The following is a 25,493-nucleotide window of genomic DNA, read 5'->3' as shown; positions in this document are numbered from 1 at the left end:
GTTGCCAACTAGACTTTTTCTAGTTGGAACTTTTTTTAAGCCTTTCTTTGACCAGTTCTCAAGTTCGTCAATTTAGCACAGGAAAGCAGGTTTTTCATCCCATAGACTGAAGAAAACCAGCCACAGAACACATGCTGTTTCATACAATCACATATCCTGTCAAGGTTAGGAACCACAAGATGGTAGCATTTGTATGATAGTCTCTTCATCAGTTGCTGCTTATAATTAGCGATATTCTTGGGCCAGTTATCTCTAATTGGCTACCAGTGGAGATTGAATTACCCACTCAGTCTACCAAAGTTAGATAGGGCTAAAACAGCCTTTTTTTTGTCCTGCTTGATTGCTCTTCTGACTTCTCTATGTAATCTTTTGTATTCTTCAGGGCCCTGTGTCTCTTTGTTTTTCCAACTGCCTTCTTTTGATTAGTGTCCATGTTGAATCGGATATCCATGGGTCTCCTGGTCTTCTTATTGGGTCGAGATACTTCTTCGCTGTATCCTGTATTATCACCTTGACTCCTTCCCAAAGCATTTCTGGTGAGTTCTCCTCATTGGTCTCCAAAAATTTATCCAACCAAGTTGATGTTTCTTCTGTGAATCCACCAGGAATTACTCTAACATCCAATCTAGTGGGATGTGCCTGACCTGGAAGTTTCAAAGTCTTAGTCTTACTTTGGCTCTTACTAGCTGATGGTCTGTACCACAATCTGCTCCAGGACAAGTATGCACATCAGAGATGCTCGTCTTCCACCGCTGGAGAGCCAGGATGTAATCAATCTGGTGCCTTGACCTATCAGTGTTAGATGTCTAAGTATAGGTCTGCCGTGGATGTTTCTGGAAGCAGGTTTTGGTAATAACTAATCTGTTAGCACGGGCAAATTCCAACAGTCTTTCATCACGAGTGTTACGTTCACCCAGACCTAACATGCCACACTCCGGCCTGATTCTCATACTTTTTCCCACTTTTGCATTTAAGTCCCCTAATTGTAAATTGTAAAGTGTGTCTCTCCTTGGTAGGCAGTCCAAAACAGTTTGTAAGTTTTCAGAGAATTCATCATTCTCTTCTTCAGGCCTATCCGCGTGGGGTGCATAACCTACCACAATTGATACGTTGGTAGGCTGAGCCTTAAGTCTAATAGAAAGTATCCTATCATTAATGGGGTTATAACCAAGAAGGCCTGAGCTGTCTTCAGTATCACAGCTACCCCATGATGTTTTGAGTCACCACCTGAGTAAATAACTAGCTTATCATCCTGTCTTTTGAAGTGACCTCTGTTCCATCTGATCTCTGTAATTCCCAGGATGTCAATTTTATACCTATCCATCTCTTTACAGACAATCTCAAGAGTACCCATCTGTAGAACATTTCATGTGCCTATGTAAAATTCCCGTCTAAGATTCATTTTATACCTTCTGTGTTGCTCATCACAGTATCACCGATTTTTGATGGAGACTGTAATATACTTCTCGAACAGGACCCTCTGCCTAATCCCTGAATGCGGCTCTGATTATTCTGCGTGACAGCCGATGCAGCATGAGATGTGTTATGAGGCACAACCATATTAGCATTTTGGAGTGAAGTCACTGCAAGAAGAAAGTGGTAGGGTTTCACAGGCCCTTTCCACATAAGATGAGATGAAATAGCAAAATAGGAAAGATTCACCCCTAGCCCTTGAATACTCTAATAGCATTGGGAGGAAGGAGCAAGAAGAAAAGAAAGAAGGAAAGGAAAAAGGGGAGGGACCAGTCTACAGATAAATTAACAGATGTATATTACGTGAAGTAAGGTGTGGTCCAGCATCAGGTACCTTGGTTTGCCATGCCCATACTCACTAAAGTGAGCCCTTGAAATACTTAAAGAAAGAAATTAAAGAATGAATTAGCATAGACGTTATAAGTAAAAAAGAATAGAATAAGTATTAAAAAAATTAGGGAAAAATAATGATTTCTATACTCCTGATATAACACTCAAAAGTGATAAATTGGAAATCATAACATTATATGAATTAACAGAAACTTTAAAGAAAATGAAAAATAAGAAAGCACCTGGTAATGATGGAATAAATTTAGAATTATTTAAATACGTTAGCTTAGAACTACATCAGAGATTATTAAATTTGCTAAACAAAATTTTACAAACAGGAACAGCTCCAGATGACTGCAAAAAAATCAATTATTTTACCTATTTATAAAAAAGCTGATAAATCAAATTGCTCAAACTACAGATCGGGCTACTTACCTCCCCATCAATTACAATCCCACCAACTCTCAAATTAGAAAACTTCACAGGCTCCTTAAGAGAGTCACTTCTTGGCCTGTAGAAGTTACCAACAGATTAAAGCCATTTAACTCTATACCCCCGTATTTACGGACTCCCAAAAATACATAAAGAAAATGTGCCATTACATCCCATAGTGGATGGCATTGATTCCCCCACATACAAATTAGCTAAACATTTGGCCAAAGAGCTCACACACTATACTGGCAACACAACCATCACACATAAAAAAACTCAGCCCATTTCAAAGCCAGCATAGAAAACCTTACACTCCAATGTACTGACATAATGGTCAGCTTTGACGTCTCCTCTTTATTCACAAATGTCCCACTCAAGTAAACTTGAGAGCTAATCCAAGCTAAATTTTCTCCCGATATCTTAGCCTTATTTCAGTTCACAATGAACTCAGGCTATTTCTTTTGGCAGGGAAAATTCTACAAACAAATAGAGGGGAAACCCATGGGTTCACCACTCTCCCCACCCTTGGCCAATTTCTTTATGGAGACCTTTGAAGAAAAAGCCTTAGCCTCTGCCCCACGAAAACCAACCATATGGCTTCGCTACGTTGATGATGTGTTCGCTATTTGGCCACATGGCTCTGAAACACTTCTCTGCTTCTTAACACACTTAAACAACCAACACCCCAGAATCAAATTCACCCTGGAAAAAGAAGAAAAATACAGCCTCCCTTTCCTAGACACACTAGTCACCTGCCAGCCTAATGGAACCTTGGTTTTCTCAGTTTACAGAAAACCCACCCATACAGGCAGATACATTCACCAACAATCCCCCTCCCCCATCACAACAATATGGAGTAGTGAAAACACTATACAACAGGGCTAAACTAATCTGTTCAAACGACTTGGCCCTAAACACTGAACTAAATCACATCCTCAACACTTTCTCAGCCAATGGCTACCCCCCCCCCCCAAAAAAAAAGTCCAAAAAATATTAGAACCTACAAACCACAGATCCCCCCCTCTCTACAACAAGGATTACTCTAAATCCATCACCATTCCCTACATCCGAGGCACCTCGGAAAAGATTACCAAAATCTTAAAAAAGCATGACCTGACCTCCTGTTACAAACCTTACAGAAAATTGGCATCCCTTATCCACTCCACTAAAGACCAACCACTTCCCCTAGACCTACCTGGTGTATATCAAGTCCAGGTCCCTTGCAGTTGTAAACTATCTTACTTTGGCCAAACAGGCAGGACAGCGAATATCAGAATTTCTGAACACAAGGACTACATCCGGTTTCACAAGTACAGCCATTCTGGTCTTGCAGACCATGCTCTGGATACATGCCACAGAATACGGTGGAGGAAAGCTACAGTAATACACCGTAGCAAATACAAATTCGAAAGACTATTTATGGAATCAGCCTCAGCCCTAAGAAATTCAGCCCAACGTCCAAGAACACCTACTTAGCCCGTTAGATGGCACCATCAGGACTTTTAGGAGAACAATAGCTTCATCTCTTCATTCCCAGTTACTGTGTTTGTAGTGCCTACGTGCACGTGCCCTTTTTTTGTAAGTTCCTTTAGAAGATGGCAACGTGACGTTGCCAAAATATCGGAAAATATTTATTAAAGTATAATTTAATTTATATCCTTAACTACATTGTTCAATTGCTTAAGTGTTTTAATAATGCATAACCAACGTATAAGCCTGTCTACGAGAAACTACAGAGGAATAAGTTTGCTGAATTCTGGATATCTTGAAAAATAAAATAAACAACTATGTTGAAAAACATTAGTAGAAGAACAAAACGGATTTAGAAAGGGTTGATCATGCATTGACTCAGTTTTCACTTTAAAACAGTCAATTGAAAAACAAAGAGAATTTAACCTAGATACTCATATATTATTTACGGACTATTAAAAAACTTTGATTTAGTAAAAAGAAATAAACTCTTTGGAATATTAATTAAAAAGAATTACTTCCACAATTAATAAAAGCAGTGGGCAATATTTATGAAAATAACATCATAACAGTGAAAACCAAAGACACACTCACAGAGTTTATAAAAATAAATAGAGGAGGAAGACAGTTATGCAGCCTGTCTCCAATTCTTTTAATTTAATATATATATATATATATATAAACGAAATACTAAAAGAATGGCAGTGTATCAATAATACAGGGTAACAACTAGAAACAAATTACTGTTTAAATACATTATTATATGCAGATGACCAAATTTTAATTGCTAACACAGAAGACGAATTACAGTTGGCTCTCTACAATCTTAACAGGATTGTTACCAAATATGGCATAAAAATATCTTCTGAAAAAAACAAAAGTTATGGCATTTAAAGAAAGGGAACCAATAAGAAGCAAAATAGTTCTAAACAACAAACCAATTGAACAAGTTAATAATTTTAATTATCTCAGTTGTAATATAAGTTACATTGAAGAAACTGATTCAAAACATAAAATTAATAAATTCACCAAAACTATAGGCAAGATTAATAATATTTTCAAGCCAAATTTGGTACAAAGAAATACTAGATTAAGACGTTTTAGCAAAACATGGACAATGAAGAAAATAGATTTCCAAAGAATAACATCAGCAGAAATGAAATTTCTAAGAACTGCAGGCTATACTAAATTAGATATGAAAAGAAATCCAACGACATTTTAAAAGAACTTCAACAACAATCAATTTCACAAACAATAGAAAATGACAGAAACAAATGGATCCAACATGTAAATAGAATATCACCGGAAAGATTACCAAAAATAATACTAAATTATAAACAAAAAGGGAAAAGAGGTAGAGGAAGACCCCTAAGAAGGTGGTATGAGGCCGGAACAGGCCAGTAGGCCTAACCGTGAAAGGAAGAAGAAGAAGACCAAGTGGAAAAATTTCCAACAACTATCATACTTTACTTTGAACTCATTCACAGTCATGGCATCCACAACAGACTGGCAATCTACTGCACTCATTCACCACTCACCCAAATAAAAAAAAAAGTCTAATCCTGATGTCCCCCTGCTAACTGCACTCTTGCTCAGTTTCAAAGGACATTCCTAGTTCTCCCACACCACCAGACATGTTCTGAAAAATTTCCTCCATATTAATCTTGTAAAAACTTTTCAGTAATTTGTATGTCTCAATCATATCAGCCCTTTTCTGAATGTCAACCAGTTTCTGTAACCCACAAATTATCAACCTGTCCTCATAAGGTTCATTCCATAGACCCAATACCATCTTAGTCGCTCGCCACTGGATCCTCTTCACCTCTTCCTCATCTCCAAGAAATCCAGGTGACCAGACCATCTTGACTACTGCATGCTGATCTGGTCACCTGGATTTCTTACCAAGGCTCTAAAAATGAGATATAATAACCAGCTTGTCTCTACTCACCAGGGTATTCTTCAGTAACCAAGTAATCCGATGAGCTGCTTTAGCCACTTTTGCAATATGCCCTCTAAACTTTAATTCCCTATCCACTAATCCCCACATCTCTGGCTGCATCAATTTCCTTGAGTACAATTCCATCAGTGTGGTACACAGCTGGTAATCTTTTCATCCTAAATTCATAACTGTATACTTTGCCACATTAAACTGATATCCATTCTTCTTTGCCGAGACTGCCAGTCTATCCAGATCATCATGCAAAATATTAGCATTATCTGTATTAACTATTGCTCTACCCAATTTTGCATCATTGGCAAACAACTGAATAGTTCCTCTCAGATCCTTTCATATATTGTTAATGTACAAATTAAACAGTAGCCCAACAACAGAACCCTGTGACACATCACTAGTCTTTCATCACTAGTTTTTCTGGACTCTACTTCTGACTGAACTCTTTGATATCTCTCCATCGACTACCCTCTTATCCACTTCATCAATTTTATATCCATTCAAATGTACTGAAATTTATTGATTACAATTCCATGCAGTATCCTGTCAAAAGTTTTTGCAACATCCAGCAGTACCACTGTAAACCCATTACCTTTATCTAACTCAGCTGTCACGGTATTATAAAATGTGAGCAAGCTACTTAGACACAACCAACCCTTCACAAAACCATTTTGTCCCCAATATAGCATTCCATTTCTGAGTATCTGTTCCTATATTTTGCTCTTGATCAACTTGACCAATTTGACTCCAGTACCTTGACTATAACTCCTGATATGCTGATCGGTCAGTAATTGTATGTATCAATCTTGGAACCTCCTTTATGCAATGGAACTATTTTCCCCCACTCTTTTTATACCCTTGGGACTAACTCAGAGCTGAGACTTAAAATAAACAACATGGTCAAAGATAGTACCAATTCCCTAGCACCTTCTCATAAAACTCAAGCTGGTATACCATCTAATCTAATAACTGTATTCATATCAAGGTTCTGTAATATGCTATGCACTTCCAGTTCATTTACCTCAGTTTCCATATAATCCTTCACCTCTCTTGTTACTAGAATATCTCCACCTGGATGATATACTCTTGCAAGTGTTCACTTAGTAATTTTACTATTTCATCAGATTTAGTTACCTCTCCATCATCGGCATTCATTAAAATCATTCTGCCATAAACATTCTTCCTTTTACTTACAGCATACCAAAAGAACTCTTTGGGATTATCTTTGGCCCGTATTGCTAATTTCCTTTCATACTTTGCTTTTGCCTTTCTGGTTACCCTTCTGGCCTGTGCTTTGTACTGTTCATGTGCCTACTGGTCACCTTTTTCCTTGAATTCCCTCCACAAATTTTCCTTTTTTTTGTAGCTCCAGCATAATGATTTTATTTATCCATTTAACTCCCACTTGATTTATTCTCCTGACTCTAGGTATGCAGTCTACTATTACTTCTCTCAAACACTTCCCATGCACTATTAACATCCACCCATTGCATTGATCCAAGCAATCTCCTAAGCTTGTCATACTTCCAGCCCTGTAATTCCACATATATCCCCACTTAACTGAAATTTCCAACATTTAGCTTCCCAGCTTAATACTATATCAGGGGTATTCAACGCATGGCCCATGGAGCTCTTTGCTGTGGCTCGCCAGCCATTTTGAAAAAATAACTACTTAACATTAAAACGCGATTAAATAAAAAATAATTTCAACGAAGCCTGCTGCCACTAAGCTATACTGCGGTATTTAGAATTGTAAGATGCTTTCCAGATTCACAAGGAACGCTGTGCATTTGATACTTTACATAAAATCCTATAAAAATAAATATTAAACAGACATGCTTCTTCAGCCATCTACCAGCAGCAAGCGGTACTTAAGTACTAGTACTAACGTCGCAGGTAGATGGCTGAAGCAGTAGTTCATTCGAGTGCGCTGTCTAGTGCCTTTCAGATACATCTCGAAGGTTCTCGATACTTCGTTATTTTCGTATAAATACAAGAGGATCTCATCTACAGTCAGTCAGTTGTGAACAGTGTGATATTCATGTATAAGCGCACGCAGGTTTGTCGTGTTGGCCATAGCTTATTGTGGTTTTATATTGCCAGACTTGTTTTCATTAGTGTGAGACATATTCAGTGGATAATAACCATTACATGGCCATTTTGGATCATTTTTTGGGTTCATCTTCTATCACTATGGCATCTACGAGTAAAAAGAATAAAGTGATTCTTTTAAAAACCTGACAAGAATCACTTGATTCTTGTCAGGTTTTTAATGAAAAGTGGACCAATTTGTACTTTTTTGTGCTGATTGACGATAAGTAAGCCAGTGTGTTTAATTTGTCTTGAGTCAGTGTCAGTATCAAAAGAATACAATATAAAATGACACTATGAGACAAAGCATGCACCCAGTTTCGATCACCTTCAAGGGCGACTTCACATGGACAAAGTGAACCATCTCCAAAATGATTTAAAATGCCATATGGAAATGTATAATAAGGAAATGTTTAAAAAACCGAGTTTGTCTGGGGTAACTGTAGCACGACGTGTCGAAGAACTTGCCAATGACATTGAAGGAACTTTAAAAAAATGGTCGTCCGAATTTACGTCATATTCACTTACTTTAGATGAGAGCACAGATGTGAAGAATACAGCCCAACTGGCTATCGTTGTCCGTGGCATTGATCAACAATTCAATGTGACAGAAGAATTCCTAGCGCATGTTCCTATGAAGGGAATGACGAAAGGCACTGATATTCTTGAACCGCCAAGAAAACGCTCCAGCGTTTCGATCTCAGCTTAACCAACCTTGAGGGTGTGGTAATTGATGGTGCCCCTGCTATGGTGGGAAAGAATAAAGGGTTTGTTGTGGTGCTATGGAAAGAACCGGAACTAGAAGGAAAAGATTTCGTCCATTACCACTGTTTAATCCACCAAGAGAATTTGTGCATGAAAACTATTGGATTTGAGAATGTCATGAAAGTTATTGTGACTGTCGTCAACATTACTAAGGCAAAAGGATTGAATCAGCGTCAATTCCAAGAGTTTTTGACCCAAGAGTGCGAAGTGGATCACGGCGATGTGGTTTATTATAGTGATGTGCATTGGTTGAACAGAGGGAAGGTTCTTAAAAGAGTCTTTGACTTAAGGAGCGAAATACAGCAGTTCATGCAAATCAAGGGGAATCCGATTGCAGAATTTAACGTTCTGAAGTGGATTCTCATTGCATATGAATGACTTAAATACGTGTGGACAGACTTATGTGTTCGTCGAACATGTTGTTTATTATTTTAACGGTATAATAGAACACAGAAACTAAGTAAATAATTAATTTATTAACTTGATGCTGATATTTCGCTGGTATTATAACCAGCATCTTCAGAGCACAAAAACACTGTTTGTCACAATACGCGAGACTAAAACAACATGGTGTACATTAACAAAATTGTAGCAGCAACACAAAGACTAGAGTCCTGATTTTGGCGCCCTCTATCTGAAAAAAAAAAAAAAAAAAAAAAAAAGAAAAAAAAAAAAAAACCGCTATCATATATTGCTAGAGTCCTAGAAAAGTGCTAGTTTTTCCTTAATATGACTGTCTCCCAGATCTTCGGCAAGTTAATACAGCCATATTTGTTGAGATTTGGGGTGTGTTTTAGGGCTTCTGTCGCCTCTAAGAACAATCTCTCTGATTTATATGGGTTTCTGTGTAGTACTTTTGTGTTTTTCCAGTTGATCCTGTGTGCAGGGGTATCCAGAGCATGGTCTGCTAGGCCCGACTTCCCATAATGATATTTCCGGACGTATCGTTTATGTTCGCTGATGCGGATATTCACAGTTCTTCCTGTTTGACCGTAGTAGGCTTGATTGCATGAGCAGGGTACTTGGTAGACTCCTGGATGTGATAAAGGAGGAATGCTGTCCTTGGGTGAGCGGATGAGGGTGGCTAATTTGCTACATGGTCTGAATGTAGTGCGTAGTTTATGTTTAATGAGAATTCTTGAGATCTTTTCGGATGTGCCTTTAATATGTGCCTTAAATACGTGGCTACAATCCAAAGATCAACTGGTGCACACTTTGTTTGATCACATCAAAGCTTTTGCTCAAACTCTGGGCGGCACAACTCGCAAAAAAAGACTTAACTCATTTTCAGCTTCTCGCTGAGTCCAACTGTTCGTCTCTTGACGAATACACTACAAAATTAGCCCTGTTGCGAAGTGAGTTCGAAGAGAGATTTAGTAATTTTCGTAACCAAGTCTTCTTTAGATTTATTTTCAATGCTGCTGAAATGCCAGGCTCAGTACAAATGGAGCTGCTTGAACTCCGAAATAACTCTTCTTTGAGAGAAAAATTATTCAATGTGCCCTTGCTTACATTTTACAAAGACTACATTTCTGAGGACGCATTCCCTAATCTTTGCCGGCATGCTTTGAAGATGTGTACTATGTTAGGAAGCACATACTTATGTGAGCAGTTCTTCTCCAGAATGGAGCATGTGAAGTCCAAGACAAGAACTCAGATTCTTGAGAACACTGCACATAGCGACTTCCAACATTAATGCCAACTCACAACTTCCAACACTGATGCCAACTTCGCAACTTCCAACATTACCAACATCGAGAAGCAGGTCAAGGAAAAACATGGCCAAGTTGCCCATTGACATTATAAAAAAATGAATGTTTTCTTCATTAAATTATCTTTTTCAAGTATTGATTGTATTTACTTATCATGAACCCGACTACCACGTATGCTCATAAAGCTGAGTTTGTTCATTTTTATAGGATTTTATGTAAAGTATCAAATGCACAGCGTTCCTTGTAAATCTGGAAAGCATCTTACAATTCTTAATACTGCAGTATAGCTTAGTGGCCCGCAGGCTTCATTAAAATTTTTAATGCGGCCTGCACTGTCTGAAAGGTTGAAGACCTCTGTCCTAGCACATCCATCACATGCAGCCTAAGGTAATTATTCATTAGTAACTGCATAAATTCCATTTCCTTCCTCCCATGTGTCCTTTCATTCAGCTTATTTACCAATGCATACTATCCTCATCATCCATTGCATCCCCTGGTCTATAGAAGCATCCAACTGTATTTTATTCTGCTGGCCACTGTCTCACACCAGATGGCCTCACATGTGCTATTTTCACTGGCTTGCAGTTGAACTTCTACTCTCTTTGGCTGCATTTCATTGCCTATCATCAATAATTCTCCTCCCCTCCCATTCTTTTGTCTTTAACCTTCCTGAACACACTATATCCTTAACATTCTATCCCACTAACTATATCATCTTCCTTCAGCCATGTCTCACTAATGCCAATAATCTTTGGCCAGGATGAACTAACTAATGCCCAAAACCCACCTTAGACCCACCCAGTAGCGGCTCATGGCTTGAAATCGTGGGGGGGTGCTGCAACTTTCGAAATATACATACACACTGTAAATACAGTGTATACATGTTTGGATAAAATATCAAAATTATGGTAAAAATTTAAAAAAAAATTAAACATGAAAAAATATTGTTAATTATCGATAAAATTATACAGTTTAGTATAATTCAAAATGACTTAAAAATAAAATCGATTCTTGTTTTGTTTCGAGCAAAAAGGTCAATAACTTTTTCCTTGATGTAGTGTGACTAATGAGGAATTTTTTTCTCCGTTGAAATCATTGCAAGTGCATTTAACCTATCCTGATTCATAGTGTTCCTCAGAAATGTTTTTATTCTCTTAAATGTTGAAAAATAGCGTTCAGGTTCTGATGTAGTCATAGGAATTGTCAAGAGAATTTTTATCAATACAGTAATTTCACTAAGAACACAATCTAAATTATTTTCTGTTATAAATTTTAACAAGTCAATTAATTTACAATAATCATGCATGTCGGGTCTACTGTAGAATACTCGAAGTTCAGTTTCAAGTTTTTCTTTGTTGATAATGGGATATGCTTCAGTGGTTAATTTTATTTCTTCTGTAGGCAATTTATTCTTAAAATTAGCTAATTTATCCTTGTTAAATAAGTAAATAAAAAATAAATATATTAATCAAAATATATTAAAAAAATAAATAAATGAATAAATATATATCAAGAAAAATTGGGAGTGCTGCAGTGCCTATGCATGAGCCACCCCTGGACCCACCACTGTCCTGATGCTTTATACATACTATCCCATTCTGGTTTGTTACCAGCGGTACTAAGGCATTTTATGCACATTCTTACACTCAACTGCCTTATTAGTCTTTGTGTACCCCCCCCCCAAAGCTCTAGTTTCCCTAATTTTGCACACTCATTTCATTCAGCAACACTTTTTCCAGAACAACAAATCCATTCTGATGCAAACCATCCTTTTTGTATAAGTCCTTTTGTTCATCAAATTCACTCCACACATCCACAAATTTTACATCATTCCTTCTTCATAACCTATACATCGACTCATTTTCTATTATGGCCCTCCTTCTCAGCTCAACTCTGTCATTCCACTAACAGACTCACTACCTTAACTTTCTCACTTTCTTTCTTCTGCTACTTTCAGTAACTCTTTCACGTCTACCCTCATACCCTACTTCTCTCCTTTCAAATCATTCGTTTCAGCAAACAATCAACTTTCACTTTATCCTTTTGTGATTTATTAGCCTCGCTAATATCGTTAATTTTTGCCTGGGAAGCACAATTTTGTCACTCTCTCTCGCTAATCACCTGTTATGGCAGAATTGCTGTGCAAGTCTCTCTTCTGAATTTTTCCTTCTCTCTTAGACAAGGATTCCTTTCTCTTTTCTTGCACTTTTCTTTCTGTTATTAGCTGAACCACTTGTCAGACATTTCTGCATTTGCTCCAGCTCTCTCCTCATCATAGCCGACTTCATTCTTTAAATCCACCATACTATTCTTTCGATCATCACATTTACTCGTACTCTCACTTTTGTAGTATTTTCTGCACACTCTCCCACCCACTATTACTTTCAAACCAAAGTCTATTTGCCTTTGGTAATGCTTACATCTCACAGAGATTGCACTGAACAAAATTCCTCTGTGCAGAAAGCCTATATTAACTATATTTAATTAAAAATTTTAAGTCTAATTACCACCACAATAGAATGTAGTTCTAACATAATTTTAACTAATATCACTATTTTTTCTAAACTAAACAACTTGGATTTCAGAGCTCTCCAAACCTCTCCATTTTCAGAGCTTTCCATTGAGCCAAGTGAATATGAGAAAGGGAAATATCAAAGATTGCCGAGTGTAGTTTTTCATGTCTCGAATCTGAATAGGACATTCATTATGAGATGCAGGGGACATGTGTGAGCCCATAGCATATTACAATACCTGTATGCTCGTGACAGAAGTATCAAGAACAATGAAAATAACTTTTTGGCACTGCTAAAATATTTAGGCATTAAACTTGATTGATGGAGGAAGATACTGTTACAGAGCTAGAATGTAAGGGATATTGTATTTTCAGAAAGGATAGAGAGAGAGAGAGAACAGGAGTGATTAGAGAACAGGAGTTAAGAGAAGCAGCAAAATAGTTAGCTATGTACAAGGAAAGGGAAAAGGTAGTGCAAAGATTTTTATTTTTATTTATGTGACTTCCACTCATGAAAGATACATTAAACCATAGTATATTAGACTGTGGGTGGGCTAAGAATTTTTTTTTAATTTCTTAGTTGACATTCTTCATCTTCATTACTTAGTGTAGTGCCTGTGTGCAAGTATCTTACATTTTGTTCTCTGACAATGGCAATTGGACTTTGCTGAAATATTTTACGTATTAATTAAATTTATTTCAGTTAATATTAGTCTACATTGTAATTTCCTTAAAACTAGTCAGATTTTTTTTTTAATTTTTATTTATTTTTTACATAGTCCTGAAATCTTGCTAGAGACCAAATATGGTACTTTTTCAAGCCACTTCAAGTTTCCAGTAAATGGAGTGTCTATCTCATACCAGGTAATGAAATCGCACCTAATCGATTTCATAACACCTTGGCACAGATGTTATGAAATCGCAAGATATTCATAACATCTGTGCCAAGATAAATTCCATACAGATTGTGTAATAATTTCAGCAAACTATCCACTATAGCAAACCAATCCTCTCATTGCTACGAGTTCCTGTAGTGAATTGACTCCATAAACATTACTTGTCTTGTAATCTGTCATCGGTACACAAAAAGAAACATGCAGCTCATAGACTCTCTTTAGCACGCAAGCCTCTTGGAAACAATCTTCATGATTGTAGGTTTTAGCTACTGAATACATAAATCTAAATTCTAACATTAATTTCAAAAATATAAATTCTTTGAACAAAAAATTATTTTGTTTAAAAATTTCTAAAGTTAATTTTGTTTTGTAGTTTAATAAATTCTGCTGTGCCATTTTTAGTCACTTGTCTTATATATTGAGCACTACTGGTACTGTTTTGTAAAGAATATTTTTATTCTTTGACTCTAAATTAAAAATTGTTTCTTATTATATTCCTTCTTCTCTCAGTTAGTAAATGTATTATTAGGTAACTGATTGCACATCTAAGATTATACTCAAACAGAACTCCCTAATTATCTAATTTTATTTTTAATGTTAATATTAGATAATGTTGTGGTGGTGGTCAGCGATAGATGGTGTTGGTGTAGTTGTGGTCAGCTGGTGGAGACAGAGTTGTAGAGTAGATGCCCTCCCTAGATGAGTCTTAGGACTCACTGGAGATGACAAATAATAATAATGATTTAAATAGACTAGCAATTTGAGAAGGATAATGATTAGCTGCAAAACATAAGGTTATGCTTTTTAGGATGAAAACACTACACACTGTGCAGTCTAATTTATATAAAAATCACATTGGTGGAAATGGACTGCAAGATATTGATGAGGGTAGCAATTTGAAAATGGTGGACAGAGTTGAAGTTCAGAGGACATATTGTAAAAGTGGACAAAATGCCCAAAGGATCCCTTGGTTGTTTAGAAACACTGAAAGTAGGGATAATGAAGTTATCTTCTTTCTTTATAATGCTTTTGATGCTATTACATTTGGAGTACTACCTTGAGATAGTTTGCTTAGATTCAGAGGTGAGTAGCCAAAATGGGGAAAGCTTTCTCTGTAACTTCTTGTGAAATACAAGTAAAGGAAGAGTACTTTACTGCCTATCAAATCAAAAATTTGTTTGATAGGCAGTAAAGAGGAGATAGATGGGTGCAAAAGAAATTTTTGATTCATCACAAATGGGAGAGAAAGGGTCATTGCTGGAAGTTGTGTAAAAGTGTAGTTAGTTTTTTTTTAGTGGAGTGGGAATGAGTTTGCTAGAGGTGGATTTTGGTGCTTTGTAAGTGATTGAGTTTAAGGAGAGACATATGATGTGAATAATAGTACTGTGGTGGACCTCACATAATGTCTTTAGACTTCATTGGGATGTTTGTGCAATAATAATTTGGATCTTTAAAAGTGTTTGGGGGAGGAATGTCCTCTATTGTAACTTATTTTCTTATCTTTACCATAACTTGGCTGGCACTTTACTTTCATTGAATATCAAATCATTTGTTGTGAGCCACCATTTTTATATTTGTTTATTGTGTGTGTGAGAGAGAGAGAGAAGGCACATGTTAAAATTCATTTATTTTATAGGTGGGATGTGATTATAGCATGAATTTGACCAAAATCTGCAAACAACATGGACTGGAAGTTTTTGTTGCCGATTTGTTGCATTTGCCAATAAGAAGTAATATTGCTGATGCTAGTTTATGTATTGCAGTTTTGCATCATTTGGCTACCAAGGTAAAACAATATTTACTTTGAAGTTTTTTTTATACCCAGTATGCAAAAATTCTTAATGTACATTAAGCTTAGGGATCCCATACATCCTGGTTTGCCCGGGACAGTCCCGGTTTTATTACTTCTGTCCCGGCGTCCCGATATGTTTAGTTCGGAACGCTAAATGTCCCGGATTTTTTAGAATATAAAAATATTAACATTTCTAATAAGAATAAGTACAAGTCGTAATATTTTTGAGTGCTTTTAAAAATGTATGTTTACAAAACAAAAAGCAGAGACATATTTATTTTGTAGTTCGATGAATTACCAGAATGTTAGAATTTTGGGAAAACGATTTAGTTCCATACATTTCATTCAGCCGGAGAAAAGAATGTCAGAATGAGGGAGACAGTTGCCCAACTGTATGTTTAACTAATCGCAACCGCAGCATCTATTTTGTTCGTCTGGTCGGCCGTAAATTTTTAGCAATCTTTTGTCTCAAGTTAGTTCGCATAGCGTACGATATCCAACGGTCCGAAATGTTTCTCGTTGGTCGACATGTTTTTGGATATTAATGTGCCACAATAGTTCATTTTCTTTCAACCAATGAAAAACATTTCGGACTGTCGGATATCGTACGCCATGCGAACTAAGCTTCACGTGTCAGGCGCTAAATTGTTTTTATATCACCACAGGATATTAAATTTAAAATAAAAAAAATTAAATAAATATTTAATTTTTTTTTTTTAAATACATAACGTTAACGAATGAAATTTATTTCTCTTAACCCTTAATTCTACAAAATTTATTGTGTCCCTGGTTTTTTGTTTTCAAAAAATGGGATCCTTAATTAAACTTCATTTCTTTACTGATGATTTCCCAGAATTTTAGTAATGAATTTTTGAAATATCATCCTGGATGTACGGTATGCCACATTTTTTCACAAGAATCAGTTATTTTGATTCTTGTGACATCTTATTTATTTTTATGGGTCCATAGACAAGAGGTGTTTAGTCATCCTGTAGTACATTAGTACCATGTATGGATTCCCATGGATTAATCTAAGTAGATCGATTCCATTTAACATACTCCTTTATTATGTTTTTATTATTGTTGTTAAAATATCAGAAGTGGCCTTTTATTCTGGTTGTAAACAACTTTTTAGCATGCCATTAAAATAATAATGTTTTCAGAGTTATATGAGACATCACAGAGATTCCAGTATTTCAAATTATTATGTTATCATTATTTGATAATAGTTTATCAAATTATTATGTTTTTATTATTGTTGTTAAAATATCAGAAGTGGCCTTTTATTCTGGTTGTAAACAACTTTTTAGCATGCCATTAAAATAATAATGTTTTCAGAGTTATATGAGACATCACAGAGATTCCAGTATTTCTTCTTTACAAGTATGCATCTTTAAAATACAGGGTGTTCGGGATAAATTTGACAGTTTCGTAAGGAAAAAGAAAATCTTCTTTGTATCTATTAAATTTAATGAATTGACAAAAAAACATTACATGCAGAGTTAATTACAATACTATCAACAAGATTTACTCAAAATAACCACCATTAGCATCGATCACAGCTTCAATTCTGCTTCGGAACCTCGAACAAGCTGATGCTACAGTCTCCCTGGGAAGGGCCGCAAAAACTGTTTTAATTTTATCCATTAACTGGGCTTTTGTATTACTGGAAGTGCGATTGGTGTCTTTTTCAACTGCGCCCCATACAAAATAATCCATGGGGTTAAGGTCTGGGGAGTTTGGAGGCCAAACATTTGGACTGGTGAAGTCGTAGAAATTTTCAGACAACCATTTTTGACTTTTCCCAGAGGTGTGGCAAGGGGCCGAATCCTGCTGCCATACATACGGCCTACCATTGGCTACCCTTGTTATCCAGGGCTTGACTACAGTTAGCAACTCCACGAACAAAGCCCGAATTCCAATGCCAGGGTTCTTCAACACCTGTTCCTGCAGATTTGCGAGGAATTCTGCTGTACGAACGCAATCAGATCGTCTGCTAGGGATCTTTCTTCTTGCTACATCCTCGTAGTCACCATTGCAAGTCTCTAGTTCATGCCTGATTGTTTTTACTGTATTCAGGGAGCATTGGGCAGCAGTCGTAATATCCTTATTTTGATGGCGGGCACGAATCATCATGATACAAGTTATTCTCTTCCATGATTCAGGTGGGTTCCAGCTATCCATCCTTTCTGACATCTTGTATATGAATGAAGAAGGGTCCAAACTTTTAAATGAAGAGAAGTGTGTGTTAATACATGTAACTTACGGAAAAATATAATTAATTATAAATATGTCAAATTTATCCCGAACACCCTGTATATACAATTTTAAATATACCAGCAAATCCATTCATTTTTCAAAAATTGTGAGTTCCATAAATTAACTTGCAAATCATACAAATGATTTAAAAACAATGTATGCACTTAAAATTTTATACCAGTTTTAGATGTTCATAAGTTTTTACTTGGTTTATCTACTTTACAATATGATAAACACAAATTATTATTATTATTATTATTCCCTCCATGGAGTCGGCACACTCATTGTGGGAGGTTCATTCAATTGACAATATAATTTTTATATAGAATCTTAAAATCCTTAACACTCCTTGAATTAACAACACATTTTGGTAATGTGTTCCATTTGCTAACAATTCTCCATGTAAAAAATCTGCTCCTCACACCCCCTCCTCACCACATTTTTACATAATTTCTAGGAATGACCTCTGGTTTTTCCCCTGTCACCATCTACTCAGTTTATAATCCCCTCTGGATTAATCTGATAAAATACTCTCACTAATTTATGAGGGTGGTATGAAAAGTTCTCGGCCTAACAATGAAAAAACGAATTTATAATTTCAAAATTACTTTTATTTTTCAACATAATCTCCCTAAGACTAACACATTTATTCCAGAATGCTTCTGCACCATTATCCCGTCCCTGTAGTGGTTCTCAGTAAGATCTGCATAATACTCCTCTACAGCTGCAATCGCCTCTGGATTTGAAGAAAAACGCTGACCAGCGAGGAAGAGTTAGTTTTGGAAAGAGATAGAAGTCAGAGGAAGCCAAATCTGGGGAATAGAGTGGATGTTCCAACAATTCATAGTGCAGATCCCTTAATTTTCCCATTGCCAAAACACCTTTGTGAGCAGTGCATTGTCCTGATGAAAGATGATTTTTTTCTTCTGCAAACCGGGTCTTTTCTCACAAATTTTTTTGTCTAGTCTGCTTAAAAGATCGAAATAATATACCCCGGTTATTGTTTTACCCTTTTCAAGATAATTAATAAACAAAATGCCTTTAGCATCCCAAAACACCAATGCCATGACCTTTCCTGCTGATGGAACCGACTTTGTCTTCTTTGGTGCTGAATGTAATGGTGAATCCAAGTCTCATCTATGGTAACAAATCGATGCACAAAATCAGTTTTATTCTTGTTAAAAATGCTCCAAGCACTGTTCAGAAATTTTCATGCAAGTGCATTTTTGATCTGCTGTGAGCAAGAATGGCACCCAACTTGCGCAAAGCTTTTTCATTTGCAATTCTTCATGCAAAATATATCCTACACGTTCTTTTGAAATGTCTATAGTCTCAGCAATTTCATGCACTTTGACTCTCGCCAATCATCCAATACCATATCGTGCACTTGATATATGATTCCTGGTGTTGTTACACTTTTTGGACATCCTTCACGTGGATCATCTTCAAAGCTGGTGCAGCCACGTTTAAACTCGGCAGCCTATATCTTAATTGTCAAAAACGAAGGAGAAGAGTGTCCATAAACTTTTATGAACTTCAAATGAATTTCTTTTGGCATTAAACCTTCTTTTACAAAGAATTTTATAACCGCACTCAATTTTATCCATTTCAAGGGATACAGACAACCTATATCCCTTTTGCTTCAGACAGCTGTATGAAACAAACTACTTGATAGAATGACTTGCAATTTTACATGGATACTTATGACAAATGTATCAACTTAGGAAAAAAAATTGTTGCCATCTATGGTTGAGGCTGAGAAATTTTCAGACCATGCTCATAAATGTTTATCATATTACCTCTCTTCCTCCTATCCACCAAACTCTGCAATCTACATTTCTTCAACCTCTCCATAGCCAGCATTCCAAAGTCCCAATATTGTCTTAGTCAGTTGTCTATGAACTCTCTCCAATGTCTCCACATCACATTGAAAACCAGATCTGAGCACAATAGTACAAGTGTGGTCTAACCAGTGCCTTATACAGTGGCACAACCACTTCCTTATCCTTACATGTTAGAGTACTTCTTATCATAGCAGCACTACGATGTGCAGCCTTTGCAACATTAGCAATATGCCCTCTAAACTTCGGTCTACTGTCAACCATCACTCCCAAATCTCTAATCTCATCCGCTTCCTGCAGTATGGCACCATTGATATAGTACACAGCCTTATATTTCTGCACTCCAAAATGCAACACCTTGCACTTATTGATATTAAAACTACGACCCCCACTCTTTTGTTCAAGAAAAAAGTCTTTTGAAATCTTCTTGAAGGGAATTAACATCAGCAATGCTACTTATAATTCATCAGCAAATAACTGAAGATCTACAATCAGTCCACATGATTTATCATTTACAAACAAGTTAAACATCAGGGGCCCAAGAACAGAATAACACTGGGGCATGCCACTAGTTACCCTCCTTTTTTGAGACTGCTCCATCTTACACAACCTGCTGGTATTATTCAGATAGCCAATCTCTGATCCATCCAACCAATATTGAAAAAGTGTTAACGAATCATGTGGAAGTGGATGTACAGACTCAGGGAAACTAGATTTATTAAGGGGGGGGGGAGTAGTTATGCAGACTTTAGGGAGGCAGTTGCGTGTATGAATGAGTATAATATGCCCGAGCGAGTACAAAGGACAACAAATCAGAATGGGATAGTTAGTATAAGGCATCAAAGTAGGGGTGGGACTAATGGGCTTCTGCAATTCATGTACACTAATGCCAGGAGTATTATGAACAAGAAGGAAGAGTTTTTGGCCTTGGTTGGCACTTCCAGGCCACAAGTTGTTGGTATTAGTGAAACATGGCTGACAGAAGATGATAAAGCTAGTGGGATTGAATGTGATGGGTACAGCGTGTTCAGCTGTGACAGGGTGAATAAAAAGGGGGGGGGGGGTTATTGATGATAGCTGATGAGTTGCAGCCAAGGAGTATAGAAGTTGAACTGCAGGATAGAGAAAAGAGCACATTTGAGGCTGTTTGGTGTGAGATAGAATCTAGCAGAACAAAATATACAATTGGGTGCTGCTATGGACCAGGTGATGGAATAGATGGTGGGGATAGTATGCATAGGCAAATAGAAGAAATGAGTGGAAGGAGGGTAATTATTATGGGTGATTTCAATTATGGTAACATTGACTGGAAAGAGGAGAGGGCACATGGGAGGAAGGAATTGGATTTTATGCAGTTATTAAGGGACAACTATCTGCGGCAGCATGTAGTGGAAAATACCAGGGGACAGAGAGTGCTTGACCTAGTAATTGCAACTGAGAATGTGGCTGTAACGAACATGACCATGTTGCCACCAATTGGTGAGAGTGACCATAAGGTCATGACTTGGGAGGTGGCTAAAGGAGTGGAATTTACAATTAAGACAGGGTACATGTGGAATTACCAGGCTGGTAAGTATGACAAGCTTAGGTGTGTGCTTGGCTCAGTGCTATGGCATGTAAAACTGCAAGGGCTGGATGTTGATAGTGCATGGGAGGTGGTTAAGAAGTGTTTGCAGGAGGCAATGGTTGACTGTATACCAAGAGTCCGAATAATAGATCAAGTAGGGGTTAAATGGATGAATAACACTATTAAGCTTGAGCTGCAAAAAAAGAAACAATTGTGGAGGGAATTTAAGGAGAAAGGTGACCAGCAGGCACAGGAACAGTATAAAGCTCAGGCCAGGATGGTAACAAGGGTGGTAAGAAAAGAAAAGCGGATTACGAAAGAAAATTGGCCATGCAGGCTAAAGAGAATCCCAAACAGTTTTTTTCAATATGTTGCAAGTAAAAGGAAAAATGTTCATGGCAGAATGATCTTAAAAAATGCTGAGGGTAGCAAGGTAACCGAATCAGTTGATATAGTGGAATTACTGAGCAAGCACTTTGCAAGAGTATATCATCCAGGTGGTGGTGACATTGCAGGAATGGAAGAACCAACAGCTTATACTGGAATTGTGATGAATAAAGTAGAGGTAACTAGTCTATTACAGAACCTCAATGTCAATACATCTGTGGGATTGGATGGTATACCAGCTTGTGCGTTCGTGAAGCAGCTAAAGAATTGTCAGTGCCCTTGACCATTTTGTTTAATTTGAGCCTTGGGTCCGGGTCAGTCCCAAGGGGATGCAAAGAGGGGAAAATAGTTCCGCTGCATAAAGGTGGTTCCAAGGCTGCTGTTGAAAATTACCAGCCAATCAGCATAACAGGAATCATTATCAAGGTCTTGGAGAAAATAGTCAAGAGGAAAATACAAGATTGGATAGAAGAAAATGGGATACTGTATCGGGGACAGCATAGTTTTGTGAAGGGTAAGTCATGCCTCAGTAACTTGCTTACGTATTATAACACAGTGACGGCTGAACTGGATAAGGGTAATGGGTTTACAGTGATTCTACTGGACCTTGCTAAGGCCTTTGACAGGATACCACATGGAATTCTAATCAGTAAATTGCAGCATATGGGGATGGATATAGGGTTGGTTGACTGAGAGATATCAGAGGGTGGTTTATTCAGGAGTAGAGTCCACAAGACAGCCTGTGACTAGTGGTGTGCCACAAGGATCTGTTCTTGGACCACTGCTGTTTAATTTGTTCATTAATGATATAGGAAAGGATCTGAGAGGAACAGTTCATTTGTTTGCGGATGATGCAAAGTTGGGTAGGGCAATAGTGAATGCAGATGATGTCAAAATTTTGCAAGAAGATTTGGATAGATTGGAGGTCTGGACTAAAGAGAATTGATGTCAATTTAATGTGGCAAAATGTAAGGTTATACTATTTGGGGTGAAAAGATTAGCAGCAGATTACTACATTGGTGGAACTGTACTCCAGGAAATTGATGAGGCACGAGATTTAGGAGTGTTGGTGGATAAGGAGTTGAAGTTTAAGGGGCACATTGCAAAAGTGGCCAAATCAGCTCATCAAATCACTTGGTTGCTGAAGAATACGTTGACAAGCAGGTTATAGTTCCTCTGTATCGAGTCTTGATAAGACTCCATCTCGACTACTGTGCCCAGATTTGGTCACCTAGGTTTCTCCTTAATGGGGAGGAGGTTGAGAGGATCCAGAGGCGAGTGACCAAGATGATAGCAGGTCTGTGGAATGAACCTTATGAGAACAGGTTGAGGATTTGTGGGTTGCAAAAATTGGTTAATAGGCGGAGGAGGGGAGATATGATTGAGAAATTCAAATTACTAAAGGGTTTCTATAAAATTAATTCAGAAGATATTTTTGAGAAAAGGGCTAGTTGTGGGAGGACTAGGGGACACCCATGGAAACTGGGCAAAAGTGTGGTTAGTAAAGGTGTTAGAGCTGGTTTCTTTACATTTAGAGTGGTGAATGAGTGGAATGGGCTGCCAGAGTCTGTGGTGGATGCTGCGACAGTGAATGAGTTTAAGGCGAGGTATGATAGATACTGTATGAATGTCGGATGGTTGTGATGAATATGATTTGGGCCTCCCTCGATGAGTCTAATGACTCCCTGAAGTTGCCCGTAATAATAATAATATACTATCTATTCCCATCTTCTGCAGCTTGTACACCAACCCATTTGGTAATCTATCAAACGCTTTTGCAAAATCTAAGCATATCACTGTATGTGATTCTCCCTTATCCAACACACTTGTCACCTTATCATAAAATAAAAGTAAATTACTAAAACAGGACCTATCCTTAACAGATCTGTGCTGACCATCATAAAGAATGCTATATCCATCAACCCAATCTTGTATTCTATTCCTTATCAATCTCTCCAACACCTTGACCACAACTGCAGTTATACAGACTGGCCTATAGTTGAAGATTTATGTCTTAGAACCATGCTTGTGGAGTGGTACTATTTTGCCTTCTTTCCACTCCTTAGGTACCCTACCCACTGCAAGACTTTCATTAAATAACCAGGTCAGGGCACAGCCAACTGTGGTGCACATTCCTTATGAATACGTGGTAATATGTCATCCATTCCCACAGCCTTATTAACATCTAACCCAATCAACACTTAATACACCTCTGATTCTTTCACTTCCAATTCTCCTAATACTTGCCTCTCTTCTATATATTGTATCGGATCATTTATACCAGTATGATATATGCTGATAAAGTGCTCGTTCAATAATTCAACTATATCCTTTGCAGTTGTTAATCTGCTGCCGTGACTATCCACCAGTGTTAATCTGCTATAATTATTCTTCCTCTTGCTTGCCATGTAGTGGAAAAATTACCTTGAGTTACCCTTGGCCTGACCAGCCAATCTACTCTCATATTGCACCTTTTCTTTCTTTACCATACTCATCACCTTTCTAGCCTGCACTTTATAATCTTCATGAGTCCAATCACCACCTGCCTTGTACCTCCTCCATAACATTTTCTTTTCCAGCACAGCCTGCTTAATTTCACTGTTCATCCATTTCACTCCTACTCTATTTATTTGCTTAACCCTTGGTATGCAGTCATACATTGCTTTTGTCAGATACTGCCTTGTGAGTTTCCATGCATTGTCAACATCTTTTCTGCTCTGCTCATCTACCCAATGTACTGATGCTATATGACTACAGAGCTTCCTATAATAACCTCCTTTATACTTCCACATGTATCCATTTTTGGCAGTGACCTTTTCTTGTTTCATCACTTCCCAAACAAGTACCTCATGATTACTCTTACCAATTGGCAGCAGTGTCAACACTTCATTACCTACATCTTGCGAAGTTATCACCAAATCCAAAACATTAAAGCCTCTAGTTGCCTCAATCACATTCTGCTTAAGATACTTATCTTTCAGAAATTCCACAAACTCGCTCTCCTTGTTCTATGCTATTTCCTCCTTCCAGTCTATATTCCTGTAATTAGTCTCCCATCAGGATCACCTTCTTTTTACATGCCCAACTAATTTGCCTAAACATTTCACAATAGGTATTCTCTGCATTCCCTGGCCTATAACAGCATCCTATCTGTTATATAAACAGATATACTAACCTGTTTATTTCAACTTCATGCCACACAGATTCAAAATCTGTGCATGCACTATCAACTTTACACTTTGTGGACACAATTCCTGTGTAATCATTAACAGCACTCCCCACTTCTCTTTTCACATGTCTTTCCTTCTGGAAAATTATATATCCTTCTAGTTCTATTCCCTTGGTTGTCTGAGGGATGTCATGTCCCTCAGACAACCAAGTTTCACTTATTCCAATTATTTTGGGGCATACTGTCTCAGTCGATGCAACAAACTCAGCTCTCTTGTTTTGAATGCTCCTTACATTTGTGTATAAACATAACAATCGCTGTGTGTTTGAAGCCATTCTACCAGCACCAACATTCTCTGTTCTAGCTGCTATACCATACCTCTCTCTCTCTTCGGACCACTGCCGTTTCCCCTAATCCTGACTCTGATTTCCATTCCTACATGTCCCGTCCTCACCTTTATGCATTTCATCATCTTGTGGTATCCTGCTTCACAGGTAGACTCTGATCATTTGCTACATTAACTTCTTGACTCTGTGCCCTCTCAGAAAACAATAGCCTTTCTAAATGCCCAACACCAAACTCATTCAAATGTAATCATCAGCTTTATTTAATTTTTTTAAAAAAAGATGAAGTATGAAAAGAACAGAATTGTTTTTAAATTAATTTTTTCTGTCATTACATCTAAAAGTTAAGAATACATTTTTTTAAAACGGCAGAATTTTGAACTAAGCATTAAGTAATCCAGTGGAATGGTTACCTGTCACACATATGAGAAGTGCTGCATTGTATTTTTGCTTAACAGAGGTGTCATAAATATACTTTATGAAGATGCTTTAAAAGTGAATT

General features: G+C 37.3%; 1 protein-coding gene across 1 annotated transcript in view; it reads left to right on the top strand.

Annotated features, from left to right (window-relative positions):
- The window catches only part of LOC150108066 (tRNA (carboxymethyluridine(34)-5-O)-methyltransferase alkbh8-like), a 249,687-nt gene that overhangs the window by 223,551 nt on the left and 643 nt on the right, over positions 1-25,493 (top strand). The window contains exon 11 of the mRNA XM_090415571.1: positions 15,269-15,418. Coding sequence (XP_090271697.1) covers positions 15,269-15,418 — 150 coding nt within the window. The remainder of the gene's footprint in view (positions 1-15,268; positions 15,419-25,493) is intronic.

This window comes from Typopeltis vanoorti, chromosome 3, assembly GCF_054136105.1.
Source record: "Typopeltis vanoorti isolate ZY-2024b chromosome 3, IOZ_Tvanoo_1.0, whole genome shotgun sequence".
Lineage (NCBI taxonomy): Eukaryota > Metazoa > Arthropoda > Arachnida > Uropygi > Thelyphonidae > Typopeltis > Typopeltis vanoorti.
This window is presented reverse-complemented; position numbering and strand designations above follow the sequence as displayed.